Genomic DNA, 22694 nt, shown 5'->3' on the forward strand with positions numbered 1-22694 from the left:
TATAGTGCTGATACACACTCCAAATATGGGGGTACTGTAGAAAAAAACAAACAAAAAAAAAAACATGATTTAAATGTCATATTTACGTTCAAAGACCAAGGAAGTGCAAATAAATCAAACGCTCTTTACTAACAAAGATGTACATATAACTTAGTGTCATTCCACACGCAACAACTTTGGTGCGGTCTTCATTCTCCACACTAGTCAACACTGGGTCTGTAGTTCCGCCTACATCGCATGTGACCTTTCGACGTAATTACGTAGTGCGTAGCGTCACGGACACGCATAGCAGACCTAGTGCTAGACGAGCTTTTGTGCTTAAAAAGTATAACATTTTTTTTATTTTTCTAAGAAAATGACCGATGGTTTGGCTAGATATGACCCTTCTTCCTTGGTTGGGATCGTTTAGAGCTCTTTGAAGCTCTCTACACAGTTTAGCCTACTCATTTATTTCTTTCATTAGGAACATCACAAATAAATATCTGTTTTTTTTTTTTTTTTACACTGTCTAATTGTGATTGGAGGACATGACTCAGCTCTGAATGGGTACAAGACTGGTGTAACATAATATTCCTTCTCTCTCTCTCTGATTCACACACACACACACACACACAGCTTGGAAAAGCACAGGGCTGCTTACTCAATATGCTCAATATGCCCACACACTCACTCACAGACACACAGGCACACACACACCTTGTAGAAGCATAGGGCTGCCTACTCAATATGCCCCCAACACACACACATACAGCTCAGCTTCGTCACACCTCACACACTCATGCTGTCTCACTTGTCTCTCTCAGTATGAGACACTTTTCACACACATTCTTCATATTGCTGTGCTCATCATGCACATAATTCAGACATATTCTCTCTCTCTCTCTCTCTCTCTCTCACACACACACACACACACACACATTCACAATTACAAACAGCCCACCTGGGCAGAGAAGCTGGACCACCTCAGGGTTCTCCACCCCGAGCCTGTCCGTCATAGGGAACTCCCACCGTCGCAGGCACTGCAGGGAATCCTGGGATATGACACAGGTGCTGTCAAACCCTGCACTCCAGGCCTTCATGATCTCATTTGTCTCTATGACAGAGTGTACCTGCCTGAGGCGATGCATGCGGTGGAGGGGCGGGTTCCACTCCTGCTGGATCATATGATTGGTTACTCAGACCACGGTGCCTGTCACCATTAAGAAGGTTGCCATGACGATTGTAGACCAGCATTGTTCCTGGCAATGGCAATACACTCCTGTTGATCACACTGATTATATAGAGTAGTGTAGCATTAGAAGCGTACGTTCAAATTAAGTTAAAATTTTATATCTCTTCTGCTGTACATTGGCCCTAACTGATGGTTCTGCTCCAGACACACCATTCCATGTGTGTTTGAGTGTTAAGACCACTAAGGGAAAAACTTTTTTTCTTCATTTTTTCCCCTGTCTTTTAAAATCCAGCCCACTTTTACACACCATGACGGTTTAAACTATCTTGGAAGCAATTCTCCAGCAGACTTAATCCAGCTTGATGATTTTGGTTGGGGGTTTTATTTTTCAGTCTTTCTGCACCGTGTGGTCATGCAGTATGCTGGAGTTGGGCTCGTAACATAGATTTCGGGCAGTCGCATTCCATGCGTATACTTCTCATCTGGAACATGAATGTGGCTTTCCAACATTTTGTTGCTATATGAGAATCCTATTCTATTTAGAGAAAAGACATTTGAGTGTAGACTAGCTTCAGATTAAAAATATCTAGCAAGGCATTTTTGTCAAGGGCTATTTTAATAACAACACCATAATAACCAGCTTTAGGTTTTAAAGGAAAAATCCAGCCTGAAATACATGGAATATGTTTACATTGAAAGATTTATGGTGTACTACGTGGGACTTGGTGCTTATTTTTTGGTAGATTGCATATTTTTATTCTTCCTGTGTTCTTCAGCAATGTCGAACATAAGAGATAATGTTTTTGCTTTTAGCTCCTTAACACCTTTTTGGTGTTCTTTCTGCCGTCAGAATGGAAATTGACTTATCAGATTTTTTCAATTAGTATAAATGATTTAATTGCAACTCCACTTGTAGAAAGGACTTTATTGGGTATTATTCTTTAATCACAGTCTCTGGTGTCAACCAGATGAGGCTAAGTCTGGTTCCTCTCAAGGTTTCTTTCTCATATCGTCTCAGAGAGTTTTTCATCACCACCATCACCTCTGGCTTGCTCATAAAGGATAAATATAACATTTCAAACTTTTATATTTCTATAAAAGTTACTTTGAGACAATGTTCATTGTTAAAAATGCTATACAAATAAAATTGAATTCATTTATCGCTTCAAGTATGATATAAAGTGAGTCAGGACTCTGTTGGCTTTCGGTGTGAGATGTTTGTTGGATAACCTTACACGGAATTTTACCACAGAAGATAACACCTTTAAATTATAGATGCTCATGAACAAGCACTTGAGGCAACACAGAGAGCAGAAATGGGTTTGATATCTGCATTCACTTTGAAGAATATTTCTAAACTTTTTTTTTTTTTACTTTTCTGTGAATAAAAGCCCCTAGTAGGCTAGGGAAAACAGAAAATCTTATGAAAAGCTTCAAATTCCTAAAGTGCTGAGTGTTTACTACTTTCATATGAGTCATGAAGCATCACTGCAAAGTGTGATATGACAAATACATCTAATGCTGAACATGGACACAACAAAATAGGCACAAATTCAATTTTTGGCCTCTGATAAAAAGAGTTAACACAGTCGTTTAGTTTAAGGAGATATGCATGAGAAATCGATAGTAGAAGTAGTGGAGAAGTTCTCGAGTGCAATGCAGCTACATGTCAGGACAGAAAATAGGCTCTTTAGTTAGTTAGTTAGCGATCTATGAGTCGATGGTGGTATTAGAAGGGCAGGTGGAGTTGAGAGAGCTGGATGGACTAACGGATTAAAAGTGCTGCTACATTAGTCTTTTTAGATGTACAGAAAAATTCCACTATCAGCAAATAGTCAGGCGGCATTGTGGGTATTTTCGGGAAACCGTTATCCGAAGTGAAAATTGATGAGCATGTTGAGAAAAGAAGTTTAAGTCATTAAGTCAAAAAAAAATGTACTGAAGGTCATATAGTAATTATAAATATTGATATACAAGCTTTTCAGGGTGGATTTGTTTTCTTCAAGCCACCTCATGGGCAAAACCACATAGTCGTGCAGGTCGAGAGCTATGATCTATTCGTTCAGTTCGATTCTGAAAGCCTCTTTACATGCATGTCCTATTCTGTGTTCTGCTCAAAATCCCATGTAATTTTATTATCTGAAACAGTTCCACAGATCATGATCTCCACCCAACCATGAACATAATTTCATGCTTTAAAGCTGAGCATTTGTGAAAATCCCAAGCAGCTCATGGAGCTTGCAAAGCTCATTGTTCAGCAGCACTAATACGACCAACCTGCTGATCACACACTGCTCGATCACTTGGCATCTTCTGCATTTACATAAAGGTACATAATATTATTGTCCAAACCCCAAAGAAGGCAAAGATAAGGTAGGATTTGTATTTTAATGGCTGTAATGTAGCGATCAAACCTTCACAGCAATCAGGTCAGTCACTGAGCACGTAATCATGGATCTCCGCCTCTGTTCCTGGAAGAGAATTTAATGGCTGTCTGAACTGACAGAAGTATTAGATGCTTTGTTCTGCATATTGTCACCAGGAACGTCCTGCAGTGAGGCCCGGGTGGTAGCAGAGATTCCGCTGATGCTCTCGCCTTCCCTGAGGAGGAAACTCAGGGAGATTAATTGGATTCTGGGCTATTATTTATCATCATTATCTTCCCTTTCCTTGTTGCAGCTTTGCCTGTGTCCAAATGAGCAGAGAATTATTGCAGGTGAAGGCTGTTTCGCTCTGATGTTCGGTGTTTTTGTGGCTTCCACCCAACCAGCCTCCACCCCCCAACCCCACCCCTTTAGAAGGGCGAGCTAATGGCATCTAAAATCAATTTCCTGCTCGGCTCTTGAGCCTGAGCTTGAGGATTGTGCAGTAGGCTTTTTCCACTTACAGACAGGGATGCTTGTGGAATGTAGTTTAGGGAGGGTTAAAACGGGGATTCGGCATTAAATGGAGTGTGTTCTGGCCAGTAGAGTTGCAGAAGCAACTTTGCAGTCGAAAGAAGTTGCTGGAGTAAGGGGGTGGGGACTGATTCACACACACACCCTCATTCACACACAGATTTGAGACTGAACTATGATGCCCTAACTTTAACGTGGTGCTAAATAAACAGGAAATAAAACCGGCGAGACCTCAGATGACCTGTGTTAACTTTCAAAACTCATCTGCACTTGCATGGAATATCAGTGAGGCCTTATCTTTTATTTGATTAATGGGAAAAGTCCCACCCCTTATCCACACGATGCTTCTTCAATAGCACTATTGTAAAGCGACTTCCCCCTCCTGCTGATCATGAAGAGAGTGGAGAAAATCTCACCATGGTAACCCTTGAGGCCCTGGGGCGTCCCCTTGAACACCCCCCACCACCACGTCAGCACTCACTGTTAGTGTTGAAAGTGTTGCTTCCCTCATCATGAATGGCTCCAGAGTGAAAAGGCTGAAATGGGCCCTCTTCACTGTCATGCTGAATTAGTCTACTTTAACTCAAAGTCTTATAGCATTCACACTGCACAAGCAGGTCAGAAGAGCTCTACCTGATTCATCCAGTTTTAGTGTTAAAGCATTTCACCAGGTGTTTTTTGTCCTCCTTAAATCACTGTTTAAGCATAATCCTACATTCACAATGTTGTGATGACGTTAGATTTCATGACAGGGAGCTGTGCAGAGCTTCAGTGACAGAGTGACAAGCAACATTTGGACTGAGTTTTTTTTTTATTCTGTGCCAATTAGTTATGATGCAGTAAAGCAACAAATCCAGACAACTGGCTCGAATTATTCCTCGGATTTTTCCAGTCCTCACGCAAACACGGTTTCATCTTATCCTGTTGTATACAACCTCTGATTAATTGTGTTTAAAAAATTAAGCTTGGAAGGAAATACGGAGTATCTTGAATATCTCTGGTGAGTGTACATAAGTAGTTAGCTTGTTTTATGGTTTTCACACCGATTAGGTGTTGTTTCATTTGTGTTTAATTAGTTGGCTATAGTAGCTAGCTACACTCTTTGGCCAGAAGTATACACCTGTATGAGCTTGTTGAATATCCCATTCCAAAACCATCGGCCATATGGAGCTGGTTCTTTCTTCTGCAGCTTTATCAGTTTCCACTCCTCCAGACAGGCTTTCTACTAGATTTTGGAGTGTGTTTGTAGAATTCATTTAAAAGAGCATTACTGAGATCAGGTCGGGAAGTAGGACGAGAAGGCTTGGCTTCGGGTTCATCCCAAAGGTGTTCATTAGGGTTGAGGTCAGGGCTCTGTGCAGGACACTCCAAACTCCTCCACACCAAACTCATCAAAGCGTGTCTTCTGTGCACAAGGGCATTGTGCTGGAACAGGAAACCTGGCCCCATATTTGGAAGCTTGTCTAGAATGACTTTGTATGCTGTAGCATTAACATTTCCCTTCACTGGAACTAAGGGGCCCAAACCCTAAAAAACAGCCCCATTATCTCTCCTCCACCATACGTTGGAGAATGCAGTTGGAGTTCTGTGTTTTGGGAGGTTGCAGTCTCCTGACATCCACCAAACCACCGAACCTTTACACCACTCCAGCTAAAGCTTGACATTGCACATAGTGTGAACTTAGGCTTGTGTGCTGTTGCTCAGCCATGGAAACACATCTCATGAAGATGCCTGATGAAGTTCTTGTGCTGATGTTGTGAGTGAAACAGCAATGTATAGGCTAAAAGATTCTACAGTTTCATAAGTCTATGGAGATCCTATGGCTAATGGCTTGATTCTATGCACCTGTTAGTAATGAGTGTGGGTGAAGAACATGAACTCAAGAACTAGGAGGAGTGTCCACATACTTTTGTCCATATAGTGTGCCTATAACTACTACTGTTTCTTACCAGAGATTTTGTCAAAAATTCCACGTGACTAAAAACTGTTGAAGAATGAACATTATTTACATTTACATTTACATTATTTACTGGTGGTCCAGTGGCAGGATCCTGCGCTGTCATTGCTGCAGCCCAGGTTAGATTTTTGGGCAGGGTGCTAACCCAGCCACTGAAGAGTTAACTCTTAGTGCCGGTCCCAAGCCCGGATTATAATGGGAGGGTTGCGTCAGGAAGGGCATCTGGTGTAAAAAAATAAAAAAAAAACCCTGTGCGGACCACAGGTTGGAAAGTACAGACCCCAAAACAGGGAGCAGCCGAATGAACAACAACAACATTATTTACTGTCCAGTGTCACCCAAATGAGGATGAGGTTCCATTCTGAGACTGGATCCTCTCAAGGTTTCAGGAAGTTTTTCCACCGTTGCCTCAGGCTTGTTCATTAGGGATAGATTTTAGAGATAAATAGTAACTTCATTTTAAACTTTATAATTTTACTCTGTGTTGCTATACTTCTTTAAAGCTGCTTTGAGACAATGCCCATTGTTAAAACCACTATACAAATAAATTGAATTGAAACTTTTTAAATGAGATAGGATACAACTGTGCAGTCGTCAGTTTCTGAAGAACCTGACAGGAGCAGCTTGGATTTGAACGCTAATCACTCACCACAGCGATGCCACTAAGTATTGGGTTTCATACTTAATGCAAAGGATCAGATTGTCAAAAATTTTGAATGAACATTGCAGCGGTTTCTTTTCAGGTTGAACGTCTGAAACTCAGCACAGTACAGACAGTAACCTGAGCTCTGGTGACCTAAATTAGTTATTAACCCTGAAATGCAACAAACCAGGACAGGACAAAACATAAAAACTAAAGAAAAGACAATCTTAGAAAATGTTTTGCATTGGATCCTATAAAATCTAATAGAAGTTGCCGTTTTGCGGCGGGGAGTTGTTCATTTTTCAACATGAAGGACGTGGCATGGCTGGTTTCTGCTTTTACTTTTGGATTTGATAGATGTTTACTTTAAAGTGCAGGGGTTTTTTTTGTGTTAAGTCACTATATATCAGTCATCACAGTGGTAGATGTACTTCTCAGTCTGGAAACTCTTTCTCCAGCTCATTAGCAGCTGTTGAGATCCTATTCCAGCAGGACAGGTCTGTGCATTTTAACAGCACTGTATCTGTCAGACTGACGTGATGGAAATGGATTACGCTAAAGGTTTATTCCCTCCTGAAGCATTTTCACTCTTACTGGAGGAATACTGTTGCTGCACATCTAGCTCAGTAACTCACTTCACCCCTGCTGCATGAGGGACTTTAACAGTCTCTGGGGTTTTATTTATTTATTTTTATTATTATTTGAGGCATTCACAAACACACAGGCTGTACACAGAGTCGAGGTAGTAATTCTATGTAATGGCCTCCAATCAGACACACATTATCTGGAGGACGGGACATTTCTGACCTGTTGGTTCACAGTTAGACGCCTGTATGCCTTGAGGCTATACTAGCTATATATTTGAAGCAAGCTTCAGTTTCAGATGCTTTGGTTTCAGGGTAAATGAAAGCAAAGCCAACCTTTCTCTTCTTCTTTTATGTCCTTTAATCTCTTCTTGAAGATAAAGGAGTTGGAGGGAGGTTGTTTGCATGAAAGATGGAGTCATGGTTGGTTTGTTGCTGTGAACTTTACGAAGGCATGGTGCAGAGGAAAAGGTTGGTGTGTGTGTGTGTGTGAGTTTTTAATCTGTTCATTAAATGTTTGTTACTTGCTTGTATACCTCTTTGGAAAGTAGGAGGCTGACACATTCTTACAAGACATATAAAGCCAAACTAGTCACTTTTGAACTGCTGCTCACAGGGCAACGTAACACACTCTGAAGAAAGCTTCATCTGCCCTCTTCCTAATACATGAACTCACAGTGCACTACGATTGGCTATCACTGCTGTGATTGACAGGGGAGTGAGAGACAATATCAAATCTAATATATTTCTCTTTGGCTCCTGGTTATAGAGCTTCCAGCACAAGTCACTGTACATCTTCTGATTATTTCTCCATTGCTGTTTATTATTGCTTCAACATAAATGAAAATGATTTTCTTTAAAGAAATATATTGAGCTTGTTTTTTTTTTATCAGCCAGATCTAACTCTTTATTACAATGTTTTTTTATTACAGCAAGACTTTTCTCAGTTTTTTATTGTTACACATAGCTGTACGTTTGCCGTACTTAAGAGCAGTCAGTAAAACACGGTCTGGCAAGACGAGCCGTTATCTTCAATGTGAATGAAGCCTGTGTGCAGATATGTCTGACGTTCATAATGTAGGTTCAATAAGATGCTCCGTCTTTATCTGAAGCAATACCACCCCACAACCATTCATCACGTTTATGGGTGTGATCTGCAACTTCACGATTACTCCAGCAGTAGTGTAAAGGTTAGAGATTTAGCTGCATTTTTCTGAGTCAGGGATTGACCGTTCATATCAGGCTTAAATTGGAGATACTTGGGGTTGGTTGTGATGCGTCCAGATTAACAGCCATCAGTTATTATGTGGATGGTGGAAGAATAGCCACAATACTTTACTGCAAGATATTCACACAGCATCAAGGTGGAAACTTTCTTTACTAGCTGATTTGGTTGAGCTAAAAGCAAAACTTTAAATATTAAGAGTGAAGCGCATGTTGTAGGTTGCACCACTGAACCGACAAAATAAAGCTTTTCCATGTCTTGTTTGGATTTTTTTATTATTATTATTATTTAAAACACAACTACTTACACTATATAGCCAAAAGTTTGTGGACACATGACCTACATACAATTGTATAGAATGTCTTTGTATGTTTGTAACATTGCAGTTTAATTTTGCTTGCACTTAAAAGTACAAACATTTTCCAGCATGACAGTAACCTGTGCCCACTTTTTGGAGTGAAAGAACTCGATTGGTCTGCACGGAACCCTGACTTCAGCCCCACGCCAGCTGTGCCCTAGACCTCGTCACCCATCAGTGCCCGACCTCTTGTGGCTGAATGAGCAAATCCCTACAGCCATGCTAATCTAGTGGATTGCCTTTCTAGAAGAGTGGAGGTTAGAATAACAACAGGAGGAGCAATGCAATATTAATGCTTATTGTTTTGTAATGGGGCCTTTAATCCTCAAGCATCCACATGCTTTCAGCTATATACTGTATGTCCGATGTGCTTGTATTTGCTTTGTCTCCCGCTAGTTGAATACATTTAATGGCAGGTTATTTATAAGGACTTTTTAGTATAAATATTGGCCAGGGAGACAACCCACTGCACAAGATCCTAAGCCTGGATACGATTGTATAAAGATTTCAAAATTTCAAAAAACATGGAGCACTATATTAATTATGGAGAAACACTCAGTATTATAGGATCCAAAGACCACACATTATTTATCATTTTTGTCTGATTTAAAAAGCAAATCTGTTTAAAAGGTTTTTCTCTTTCAGTTTTTTTTTTGTTTCTCCCTAGTAAAGTAAATGTTCAGGCATAACTGACTGTTACTGCCTTTAGCCAAAATAGCTCCCTGAAATACAGACTTTACTAAAAGGCCTTCGGTTTGTGTGTATGCTGACTTTAACAAGTCTCATGATTAAACCTACACAACATGAACCCATGTGATTGGCCACCTGGTGATATATGGTGCTAATCTATCTATCTATCTATCTATCTATCTATCTATCTATCTATCTATCTATCTATCTATCTATCTATCTATCTATCTATCTATCTATCTATCTATCTATCTATCTATCTATCTATCTATCTATCTATCTATCTATCTATCTATGTCTGTCTGTCTGTCTGTCTGTTCGTCTGCCTGCCTGTCTGTCTGTCTATCTAGCACTTGAACGGTCTGATTAGGTGACAGGTGTTCCTAATAAAGTGGACATGAGTGAGCATATAATTACATTAGGATGAAGCAGATTTGGCCATGTACCATTTTTACCATATACCAATACCAATACATGTACCATGATACCGAATACCTGTGGCATTTTTGTTTGCTTTTTGGATTCAATCAGCTTTATCTGTTAAAACAACTAACGAATACATTCCAATATGTTTTTCCTAAAACACGTCCACTCTCTGCTTAATATGGCTGGAGTATCTCTCTCTTCGTCCTTCTCTCGCTCCCTGTACTCTCTGTTCCCCAGTCGTATTCATTTTCCTGTGATGTTCCCCTATCAGTTGTGTGAGGTTGAGCTGACCGAGGCTGTTTTTAAGTGGATATTTTTTACTCTGGAGCGTGTGGACAGAGAGCAACGGCTCATACTCATCAAGCTGACAGCCTTATTTTCGAGCTGTCTCACTGCTCTGGGGTCAAGGATGCACAGTCATATCCCTTACTGCACCATCAGTGTTGGCCCTGGATAGATTGGCCTGTCTGCTCTGTGTGAAATATAGCCTTTCCAAAGCCATATGCTCTGCCACCATGCCAGCTCCACGCTGTAGTGCGTAATCCGGATTTAGAGGCACAGGATTTTCATGATGGCCCTCATGCTGCTTCATAGGAGAAGAAGTATGCTAAGTGATACTATGAAAGTTTAGCATGTTAACAAATCGACTGATTTGGGAGCGAAGCCATATGGGTTCAGTCAGGACACATGGCCCATAAGTGGAGATTATTTTACTGAATATTACGTTAATATTGTCATCAACCTGTGGTGCAGTCTACAGAACAGCAGCATGCTAAATACATCAAACATAACACAACTACATGGGTTCAATGTCTAAACTACAGATTGGACAACGTTGTTGGTACATTACAGTTGAAGTGTAGAAATGTTATATGATGATATTGAAAATCTTATATTTACTGTTTTATATACCCTTGCTGTCCACTTTAAAAGGAACACCTGTCCATCTGCACATTCACTTCAATTCGATGTATTTGTATAGCCCCTTTAACAATGGACATTATCCCAAAGCAGCTTTACAGAAGTAGAGAAACAAGAGTAGAAATGATGAACCAGGCTCAGTAGGGAACCTCATCCTTATTTGAGTGACACTGGACAGTAAATAATGTAAATATAAATGATGTCCTTTCTACAGTTGTTTATAGTCAGTGTAGAATTGTGCAACCAAGAGCTCCTGAGGAACTTTTCACATCAAACATCAGAATGAAAAACCTTTTGAGTATTTTAGATACTGTTGATCTCCTGGGAATTTCGTACTCCCTCTTAAATGGAGCTAAAAACAACACGTCTTGTTGATTTCTACCGTCCAGAGTTTTTGCACTTGCCTTTGCCAGCAAGCAGTTTCTGACGGCACAACTGATAATATACTCCCTGTGAATCTAACACTTAATTATTCTCTACTCTCTATTATTTCTAGCGGAAATGTTCATTATCATGTCTTTTAAGTGGTTAGGCTGATTAAATTGTTTATTATTGCATTTAAAACATGGTCAGTTCAAATGGGAATGAGGAAACAGAAGGCAGGTTTGGAACTGATTTTACATTAATAAGGTTTTATTGAAGCATCACATTTTTACGCACGCAAAAAGGACAGTTCTCTGTTTCGCTCTCATCACAAGTCTTTCTCTTGCATTCTCCCATCTCCTCATCTCACCTCGCTCACTGAAACACAAAGCACTTGTTAGTAAATCACCTCCAGGTGCAGGATAATTATTACCACTCATTCTCCTGACTCCACCCTCCATTCACAAACTGGTGCTCAGCCACGCCCCCCACCATCACAACGACCTGCTCCACTGCGGTGGGATTCCCCATAGGTCCTAAACTCAGCTTAACGATAACCCTTCCCATCATTGTTCATCGTTGCACTTTTGTTCTGCCGAAAACATTTCTGGAGGATTTTAGAGGAACTCGCTTGAACCTTTGCTTGTTTTCCCGTCTCTATTTAAACTGGTTTCGAAAATCCCCAGCTCACATGTCTAGATCAATTTAAGATATTTGTGTAACTGATCCCACACAGACTCGCACACAAAGCAGTTCCCGATTTTTCCACATTTGTACAGCTTAGGTATGCTGTTGCACACAGAGATCAAGCCTAGTCCTGGCTTAAAAGGATTTTAATGGAAAATCCCCCTCGACAGTGTAAGTTCATCTAAATCTGAGTGTGATCTCAGTGCTGAAAAGGCTGCCTGTTAAAATAATCCAAATGGCACGTGGTATTTTCATGACTTCCTCAGATCTTTAATGATAGACACTAAGAGGGAAAAAACTCAAGAATTGTTCTGTCACATTGATGGATTCTGTAGAGGTTTTAAGAGACTTTGAATAGTTTCTTTCTTTTTTTGCTGTGAATCTCAGGTGTCACTGTGCCTCTGAGACCATGCTGAGAAAAATACCGAGTTAAAATTATCCTGGAGAAAAATGAAATTCTTTTAATTATATGTCAGATGACCAAGTTGAGGGAGTAAACAAAAAGATAGAGATCCTGTTATTTGTGGAATGCTTCACTCCCAAGCTAGAAAAGGAGGCAATTTTCTCAGTAATGAAAATATAAAATGGCTTGTTTGTTCCATTACAAAGCGTTTTGCTGTAATTGTTTTTGCGCCGCCCCGCTGACGCAGATAATTGGTCTGATTATCATCTGAAAAACACTGGGTTTTTCTCTTTATTTTATTTCAATTATGCAACAAATGTAATGTAATTATGTATAGCATTCAGCAGAAACGTGTTTATTTGGAAGTCCAGTGGCACGAGTACAGAATGTTAACCTGACCATACAAACCGGTGACCTTTGACTTCCTGATTTTCTTCCTCACGTGTGTTGTCCGGTCTCGTCAGGTCCTGCAGTGAGGCCGTTCACTCGGCTGCTGTTCTCGGTGGAACCGGTGGATGTTTCAGCTGTACGCGGTTTGCCGGCTGTGTTAAACTGTTCGGTGGTGAGCGAGTATCCCGTGAGGGTGGAGTGGAAGAAGGATGGAACGTTCCTCAACCTGGCGGCAGACGAGCGCAGACGCCTCCTCCCAGATGGCTCTCTGTTCATCAGCACCGTGGAGCACTCTGTTCACAACAAGCCTGACGAAGGCGTCTACCAGTGCGTGGCATCCATCGACAACCTGGGCACCATCATCAGCCGCTCCGCCCGAGTCACCGTGCCAGGTAGGGGCATGTACATTGCTCTGTCCTTCCTTCCTTCCTTCCTTCCTTCCTTCCTTCCTTCCTTCCTTCCTTTCTCTCTCTCTCTTCTTTCTTCCTTCTTTCCTTTTTTTCCTCTTTTTTTAATATTGATGATGACTTTAATGCAAGACAACAACAAGCCATGATTTGTAATAGTGGGTAACATGAACAAATGATGGGGTCAGTACAGGTGTATAGTGCGAGAGGAGAGGTGCGAGAGGAGAGGTGAGAGAGGAGAGGTGCGAGAGGAGAGGTGAGAGGGGACAGGTGAGAGAGGAGAGGTGAGAGGGGACAGGAGAGAGAGGAGAGGTGAGGAGTTGTGTGCAGTCTTTAGGTTGCAGGAGCTAGCAGCATGGTGCATCGCCCAGTCAAGAGTGGAGCTTTCTTCCTTAGTAAATACAGCATGAATACATTTGGAGGATTGAAACAGAACACTAGATACACATGTAACTACGGTTCTGTCCATTGTCCATGATGATCATTAATATGGACACCATTTCCCTTTCTTTTCTCTTCTGCTTTTATTTCTTATGGTTTAATTTTTTATTATATGGAGGTGGATGTGTCTCAGCTTGTTTAATAGTGTGTTGCTCACAAAAGCATCTCAGATCCTCTTCATCCTCTATTTTCTTCCTCTTCCTCTCTCTGGGTGTCAGTGTGCGGATGAAGGGAGGAATGAAAGTGAAGTGGCAGTGCTTTAGGGAACGATCCTGCAGCTCTGTGCATTGGAGGTGTTACACGAAAATGGAAGATTCTTCGAAGTGTTAAAACGCACTGTGTCACTCTTCCTCACAGATGTTGGTGCAGCTTGACTTTCCTATTTGGTGTGATGATCAAACAAACAGTGTGTGTGTGTGTGTGTGTGTAAGGTCAGTGAAAGAGGGTTGTGTGAATGTGAGATGTTTGCACATAGTCCTCTCGTGTTTCTAAAGAGAAAGCCTGTGTGTAAATCCAGCATATCAGTCTGTGTTTGTGCAGTGAAGTTGTCATGAGCTGCAGTTGCACATTTCTACATCAGGTCAACATGTGCTTTTGAAAGATTGAGTTAAATTGGATACCACGAGACACAAAAAAACACATTTAAATATGAGGAAAACTCCAGTCCTAACAAGCAGCAGTAGGCAGCAGAAAATAAGAATAAATAAATTACATTACTTCAAATGGCAGAAGTAAGAATCCTTTCGGATGATATAACTCATTATATAATTTACACCAGTCAGGCATAACATTATGACCACCCACCTAATATTGTGTTGGTCCCCCTTTTGCTGCCAAAACAGGATGGCAGGACCCAAGGTTTCCCAGCATAAAATTGCCCAAAGTATGACACTGCCTCTGCCGGCTTGCCTTCTTCCCATAGTGTATCCTGGTGCCATGTGTTCCCCAGGTAAGCGACACACACCCGGCCACCCACGTGATGTAAAAGAAAATGTAATTCATCAGACCAGGCCACCTTCTTCTATTGCTCCATGTTCCAGTTCTAATGCTCACATGCCCATTGTTGCCACTTTCGGTGGTGTATAGGGGTCAGCATGGGCACCCTGACTGGTCTGCGGCTATGTAGTAGCTCGTCTGATGGATCAGACCACACAGGCCAGCCTTCACTCCCCACGTGCATCAATGAGACATTTCAATCCACATTTATTCCCCTTTACTGATATAATAAGTTTCACTCTTCTGTGAAGGCTTTCAACTAGATGTTGGAGTGTGACTGTGGGGATTTGTGATCATTCAGCTACAAGAGCATTAGTGAGATCAGACACAGATGTTGGGTGAGGAGGTCTGGTGTGCAGCATTGATGATGAGCTGGTTTCAGGGATCTGCTACACATTACTGTAGATTGATTAGATTTTTTCTCATGCTCTCATTGTCATCTTGCTGTTAGTTGCTTAGGGGAATCATCTCAGGAAAAATCGTCCGTGTTCTAAAATATTGGCACCTTTACGATTGCTCACTGACTGGTGGAAAGACTTTTAGCCTTAAACCATTAATATATAAAATTACTCCAACGTTTTAAAACGTTGCTGAAAGAAGGAGGATTATTTTTCAGCAATTCTAGGTGTGATAATATACCTCAGGGAAGTCAGCTTGTTCAGAGAAAGTGCACACTCACTGCAAGGGTATCCTTTTTGCTTTATGTAGAGGTAAGTATAATAGATTATAGTGTAGTATGAACGTCCCTTAAGCTTCACTATGGCAGACTTCATTACTGCCGCGCTGGCTGGAGCAGTCGCCTGGCCGCATGCAGATTAGCAGTAAATGCTGTAAGAGCTACATCAGTCTCCGAGTGAATGTGGCCGGCGTTACATCTTCATTAGCTCAACTCAAAGACCATGAAGCAAACTCTGTAGAGTTATTTACAGAAGCATAGAGAGATTCTTTGTTTAACACCTGGAGCAAGTGGCAGGTAGGACAGAGCAATTTTCTGTGACTTTTCTCACTATTCTGGTGCCGTTTGATAAACCGGGTAAATTGCTCAGCATTATATATGATTTTTTTGCATAATAAGGTCTTTAAAAAATGCATGAAATTTCGTGAAAGGAAAAATCGCATATTTTAGAACATTACACATCCGAGCACATGTATAATTTATTGACTTTTTCTCTTCCATTCCCAAGTAATAACAAAAGCTCAGCTTTACATGAATACGAAGAGCCGTGTAAAGACCATTGCAATGTGATGTTTGAAATGATGAATAAAATCTAATTACATGTAATAATGGCTTGTATTGGTGTGGCGTGTCGTCTGAGATCAGAGGCGTGTTCCCTCAAATCCCTTTTACTCAGTCTCTTATAAAACTCACTCTCATGAACACACGCTCAGCCACAAGCCACTGAAAGCTGTGTAATTCCATCCAAAACACTAGTTTGAACTGTTCAAAAGTTTTGGGTGGAAACGTTCCGCCTGGCCTTTAAACTCCAAATGAAACCCTTGGAAGTTTACATGTGAAGTTTACACTCGCCTTGCCGCTATCACTTTACTTCCATCTGTCTCCTCCGGGGACGAATCCACACTTAAATGTCACACTTTTTTTTTCACCCCCGAACACATAAAAGAAAATGGCAGGCGTCTTCTCTCCTTTTTCTGTCTCTCAGTCTACGTAGAGTGTTTACTTTAAACTTAGACTTTTATACAGAATGCTATCTGAAGTATTATTTCTTGCTTGATTAGTGGCAAGCTGCAGACGTTCACAGGAAGTGGTTTAGCAGCAATCCATTTAACTCCATCGGGTTAAAATGACCCACTATTCTTCTTCTGCATCCTCTTTTTAAACGCCTGTCAGTTGTGTTCCCTGCTGCTGCCCATTATTGCTTGAAGCGGTGCAATCTGGGAAGTCGTGACAATCGTCTTGTCCTGAGGGAAGCTGTATATCAGTATGTATGTCCTAAAACAGCTTAGTCCTACTCCATACGCTTGTGTTCAGGGTTTTGTTTCATTGTCGATGCACTCCTCTGGGCCGTAGTGCCATTTAGTAAAACTCTTGAGTCCTAGTTTGCATTTTCTCGCCTCTCGCTATTTTTTTTCTCCTTCTTTGAGCTGGTTTGTTTCTGTACATTTGGCTTGTTCTCAGTTCACTTGGGCTCTGATTCTTGGGTAGATGATTTGTATAGAAAGATTAAGAGAATAGTTTTAAAATCATGACCAAAGCACTATTGTCCATGGATGTCAGAAGCCAGTGGACTAGCTGTCAGTCAAACCGAGCAGCCTGGGGGTTGGGGTGATAGAGGTCTGGTCTGGAATGTGTGCTACATTTCACTTAAAAAAACACAGACTCCACATGTCTTGCCATTATAACCTCTGGCTTGCTCAGCAGGAACAAATCTAAATCTATATCTATGTCTGGACTTGAAGAGTGATGTATATTTTAATCCTCGAGGCAGCATAGTCTTTGGGTAGATTTCACAAGCTAATTTGAAATGCACTGAATTCGACTGAAAGTCCAAAAACTTCTAAAAATGCAAATATGGAAGCATCCATTGTTTTTCCTCCACTTCAGGCTCCACCACACAGACGTTAAAAATAATACAACCCCAAGCTCTGACTTTGGACTGAAGTTGAATGCAGCAGTAGCTTTTCTAGCATCACCAGATGAGCTATACTCAACGGTCACTTTATTAGTATACGCTTTATGCTAATACCGGCCAGGGCCTCCCTTAAAGCTCTCAATACTGCCTCAGTTCTTAACTGGACTTTTTTATTTTTTTTTTCAAATCAGAAAATAAACAGTAGTGACTACATGGAATCGATAGAGTATACCTAGCTACAGAATAGAATAACCGCCTGCATTGTGTTGCTGTATTTTTAACATCGTCTGACAACTGTTGCACTCAGCATTCTCTCTTTAATAAGTCTGAGGTTTTGGTACACATGGTTTGCTCGTAACTCACTTTCTCTCATGCATGTGAGGTGGACAAGAGACAATAACATGCACAAGTTTATGTTAAAGATGGAGCAATTTGCAAAATTCAGGTATAATTAGGTGGTTATGAGTAGCACGTGTTCGATTCAATGGCTAGAAACGTGATCACATAACTCCCATCCTCCATTCTCTCCACTGGCTTCCGGTACATCTTAGAATCCATCTTAAAATTATTGATGTTGTTTTTAAAGCCCTACATGGCCCATCTTATTTAACAGATCTCTTAATACCCCGTAACCCCTGCCGAGCGCTCCGATCATCTGGTCAACTTCTTTTGGAAGTGCCAAGATCCAGATGCAAGCGGTTTGACGATCAGGTATTTGCGGTAGCGACTCCCAAACTATAGAATTCGTTACCACTTAAAATTCGATCTGTTATGGATCCAAATTAAAATCGCACTTATTTACACTAGCTTTAGTTTATAGTAGTTGGATAATATGTTTCTTTTATTTATAACATACTCTGTTTTTATTTCCTAATATTTTGTTTTTATCCTAAGTTGATCCATATTCTTAATGTTGTTGAGATATATTTCCAATATGTAGTTTTATGCTTTCTGTTTTATTGTCTATCCATATTTATTTCTTAATCTTCTTAATTTCATAATTTTATATGTTTATTTTTTTTAACAGCCTGTGTTGATTTCATATTTTGACGATATTCTTATTGTTTGACTTCTTTATTTGTGTTGTAAAGCACTTTGGTCAACCTGAAGTTGTTAATAAGTGCTATAATGGAATGAGAATGAGAAGAGCTTTGTAACGTCACTTCCCTCTGTTCAGATTATTTTACTCTTTAAACAGAAATTCAGCACACACTTTTAACACCATTGAGTCCAAATTGTTTATTTTTTTCCGATTGCTCACTGTATATAATCAGTTCAGCCCGCAGCTGTGTAGTTGTGTAATTGGCGTTGTCACCTCCTGGTGATTGCACAGATAACACCAGTGAGAGGGCAGAAAGAAGACCAGTAATTATCAGATTAATGGCCTCAGTGGGATGAGAGTGCAGTCCCAGCAGGAGAGTAACCCCATTAATGGAGGCCTGATTTGAATTATTCAGGAGTGAGTCTCTGTGGCCCCTCCAGTGTTTATACAGCTAACAGTGTGAGAGAGAAGGGTTTTACTCATCTACCTTAAACCACTAAGGACCTGTGTGTGTGTGTGTGTGTGTGTGTATGTGAGTGAGGGTGTGTCAGTATGGGTGTGACGGTGTGTGTGTGTCTGTATGGATGTGTGTGTGTGTGTATGGATGTTTGTGTAAGAGTCTGTGTGTGTGTTTTGGGGTTGTGTGTGGATGTGTGATTATGTGATGGTGTGTGTGTGTTTTGGGGTTGTGTGTGGATGTGTGATTATGTGATGGTGTGTGTGTGTTTTGGGGTTGTGTGTGTGAAGGTGTGTTTGTGGGTATGTGTTTTGGGGTTGTGTGTGTGAAGGTGTGTTTGTGTGTATGTGTTTGTGGGTATGTGTTTTGGGGTGGTGTGTGTGTGTGTGTGTGTTTTGGGGTTGTGTGTGTGGGTGTGATGTGTGTGTGGGTGTGATGTGTGTGTTTTGGGGTTGTGTGTGTGTGTGTTTTGGGGTTGTGTGTGTGTTTTGGGATTGTGTGTGTGTGTTTGTGTGTGTGTGTGTTTTGGGGTTTTGGGATTGTGTGTGTGTGTGTGTTTTGGGGTTGTGTGTGTGTTTTGGGATTGTGTGTGTGTGTGTGTTTTGGGGTTGTGTGTGTGTTTTGGGATTGTGTGTGTGTGTGTTTGTGTGTGTGTGTGTGTTTTGGGGTTTTGGGATTGTGTGTGTGTGTGTTTTGGGGTTTTGGGATTGTGTGTGTGTGTGTGTTTTGGGATTGTGTGTGTGTGTTTTGGGGTTGTGTGTGTGTTTTGGGATTGTGTGTGGGTGTGTGTTTTGGGGTTTTGGGATTGTGTGTGTGTGTGTGTTTTGGGATTGTGTGTGTGTGTTTTGGGAGTGTGTGTGTGTTTTGGGATTTTGGGATTGTGTGTGTGTGTGTGTTTTGGGATTGTGTGTGTGTGTTTTGGGATTGTGTGTGTGTTTGTGTGTGTGTTTTGGGATTGTGTGTGTGTGTTTTGGGATTGTGTGTGTGTGTGTGTGTGTTTTGGGATTGCGTGTGTGTGTTTTGGGATTGTGTGTGTGTGTGTGTTTGTGTGTGTGTTTTGGGATTGTGTGTGTGTGTTTTGGGGTTTTGGGATTGTGTGTGTGTGTGTGTGTTTTGGGATTGTGTGTGTGTGTTTTGGGATTGTGTGTGTGTGTTTTGGGATTGTGTGTGTGTGTTTTGGGGTTGTGTGTGTGTTTTGGGATTGTGTGTGTGTGTGTGTTTTGGGGTTTTGGGATTGTGTGTGTGTGTGTGTTTTGGGATTGTGTGTGTGTGTTTTGGGAGTGTGTGTGTGTGTTTGTGTGTGTGTTTTGGGATTGTGTGTGTGTGTTTTGGGGTTTTGGGATTGTGTGTGTGTGTGTGTGTTTTGGGATTGTGTGTGTGTGTTTGTGTGTGTGTGTGTGTTTTGGGATTGTGTGTGTGTGTGTGTTTTGGGGTTGTGTGTGTGTGTTTTGGGATTGTGTGTGTGTGTGTGTGTGTTTTGGGATTGTGTGTGTGTGTGTGTGTTTTGGGATTGTGTGTGTGTGTGTGTGTGTGTTTTGGGATTGTGTGTGTGTGTGTGTTTTGGGGTAGTGTGTGTGTGTGTGTGTGTTTTGGGATTGTGTGTGTGTGTGTGTTTTGGGGTTGTGTGTGTGTGTGTGTTTTGGGATTGTGTGTGTGTGTGTGTGTTTTGGGATTGTGTGTGTGTGTGTTTTGGGATTGTGTGTGTGTGTGTTTTGGGATTGTGTGTGTGTGTGTGTGTGTGTTTTGGGATTGTGTGTGTGTGTGTTTTGGGGTTGTGTGTGTGGGTGTGATGTGTGTGTGGGTGTGATGTGTGTGTTTTGGGGTTGTGTGTGTGTGTGTGTTTTGGGATTGTGTGTGTGTGTGTGTGTGTTTTGGGATTGTGTGTGTGTGTGTTTTGGGATTGTGTGTGTGTGTGTGTTTTGGGATTGTGTGTGTGTGTGTGTTTTGGGATTGTGTGTGTGTGTGTTTTGGGGTTGTGTGTGTGGGTGTGATGTGTGTGTGGGTGTGATGTGTGTGTTTTGGGGTTGTGTGTGTGTGTGTTTTGGGGTTGTGTGTGTGTTTTGGGATTGTGTGTGTGTGTTTTGGGGTTTTGGGGTTTTGGGATTGTGTGTGTGTGTGTGTGTGTGTTTTGGGATTGTGTGTGTGTGTTTTGGGGTTGTGTGTGTGTGTGTGTTTTGGGATTGTGTGTGTGTGTGTGTTTTGGGGTTGTGTGTGTGTGTTTTGGGATTGTGTGTGTGTGTGTTTTGGGATTGTGTGTGTGTGTGTGTGTTTTGGGATTGTGTGTGTGTGTGTGTGTGTGTTTTGGGATTGTGTGTGGGTGTGTGTTTTGGGGTAGTGTGTGTGTGTGTGTTTTGGGATTGTGTGTGTGTGTGTGTGTTTTGGGATTGTGTGTGTGTGTGTGTGTTTTGGGGTTGTGTGTGTGTGTGTGTTTTGGGATTGTGTGTGTGTGTGTGTGTTTTGGGATTGTGTGTGTGTGTGTTTTGGGATTGTGTGTGTGTGTGTGTTTTGGGATTGTGTGTGTGTGTGTGTGTTTTGGGATTGTGTGTGTGTGTGTTTTGGGATTGTGTGTGTGTGTGTGTGTTTTGGGATTGTGTGTGTGTGTGTTTTGGGATTGTGTGTGTGTGTGTGTTTTGGGATTGTGTGTGTGTGTGTTTTGGGATTGTGTGTGTGTGTGTGTTTTGGGGTTGTGTGTGTGTGTGTGTTTTGGGATTGTGTGTGTGTGTGTGTGTGTTTTGGGATTGTGTGTGTGTGTGTGTTTTGGGATTGTGTGTGTGTGTGTGTGTTTTGGGATTGTGTGTGTGTGTGTGTTTTGGGATTGTGTGTGTGTGTGTTTTGGGATTGTGTGTGTGTGTGTGTGTGTTTTGGGATTGTGTGTGTGTGTGTGTTTTGGGATTGTGTGTGTGTGTGTTTTGGGATTGTGTGTGTGTGTGTGTTTTGGGGTTGTGTGTGTGTGTGTGTTTTGGGATTGTGTGTGTGTGTGTGTGTTTTGGGATTGTGTGTGTGTGTGTTTTGGGATTGTGTGTGTGTGTGTGTGTTTTGGGATTGTGTGTGTGTGTGTGTTTTGGGATTGTGTGTGTGTGTGTTTTGGGATTGTGTGTGTGTGTGTGTGTGTTTTGGGATTGTGTGTGTGTGTGTGTTTTGGGATTGTGTGTGTGTGTGTTTTGGGATTGTGTGTGTGTGTGTGTTTTGGGATTGTGTGTGTGTGTGTGTTTTGGGATTGTGTGTGTGTGTGTGTTTTGGGATTGTGTGTGTGTGTGTGTTTTGGGATTGTGTGTGTGTGTGTGTGTTTTGGGATTGTGTGTGTGTGTGTGTTTTGGGATTGTGTGTGTGTGTGTGTTTTGGGATTGTGTGTGTGTGTGTGTGTGTTTTGGGATTGTGTGTGTGTGTGTGTTTTGGGATTGTGTGTGTGTGTGTGTTTTGGGATTGTGTGTGTGTGTGTGTGTGTTTTGGGATTGTGTGTGTGTGTGTGTTTTGGGATTGTGTGTGTGTGTGTTTTGGGATTGTGTGTGTGTGTGTGTGTGTTTTGGGATTGTGTGTGTGTGTGTGTTTTGGGATTGTGTGTGTGTGTGTGTGTGTGTTTTGGGATTGTGTGTGTGTGTGTGTTTTGGGATTGTGTGTGTGTGTGTTTTGGGATTGTGTGTGTGTGTGTGTGTGTTTTGGGATTGTGTGTGTGTGTGTGTTTTGGGATTGTGTGTGGGTGTAATACACATCTAACACACTGCACTTTTAGACTCAGTGTCTGTTCTCTTTTCTGTTCTTAATATATATTTTCTGTATTTTTCCCAAACCCTGATCTGAAGCGAACCCATCTTTCTGTGCGTCTTCCTCCTTTCTGCTTCTGGCTTAAACTCAGTTACAGAGCTTTTCTTTAAAGTGGTCCAAGGTTTTTCATGAAGCTGCCTGTGTGTTACCAGCTTCTCTCCGTCTCAATAAAACATTGTTTTTTTTCTTTTTATTGGATGGATCAGAGGAATCACACTGGCAGTCGAGAAGTGGGCAGTTTCATGAAGCTTGATCTTTTATGATATATTTGAGTGAAAGCTTA

General features: G+C 41.4%; 1 protein-coding gene across 7 annotated transcripts in view; it reads left to right on the plus strand.

The window, feature by feature from the left end:
- The window catches only part of neo1b (neogenin 1b), a 118057-nt gene that overhangs the window by 33198 nt on the left and 62165 nt on the right, over nucleotides 1-22694 (plus strand). For all 7 annotated transcript variants that reach the window (XM_058407440.1, XM_058407437.1, XM_058407439.1 and 4 more), the window contains exon 2: nucleotides 12790-13107. In XM_058407440.1, the coding sequence (XP_058263423.1) occupies nucleotides 12790-13107 (318 nt within the window). The remainder of the gene's footprint in view (nucleotides 1-12789; nucleotides 13108-22694) is intronic.

The sequence above is a fragment of the Hemibagrus wyckioides genome, linkage group LG14, assembly GCF_019097595.1.
Source record: "Hemibagrus wyckioides isolate EC202008001 linkage group LG14, SWU_Hwy_1.0, whole genome shotgun sequence".
Classification (NCBI taxonomy): domain Eukaryota; kingdom Metazoa; phylum Chordata; class Actinopteri; order Siluriformes; family Bagridae; genus Hemibagrus; species Hemibagrus wyckioides.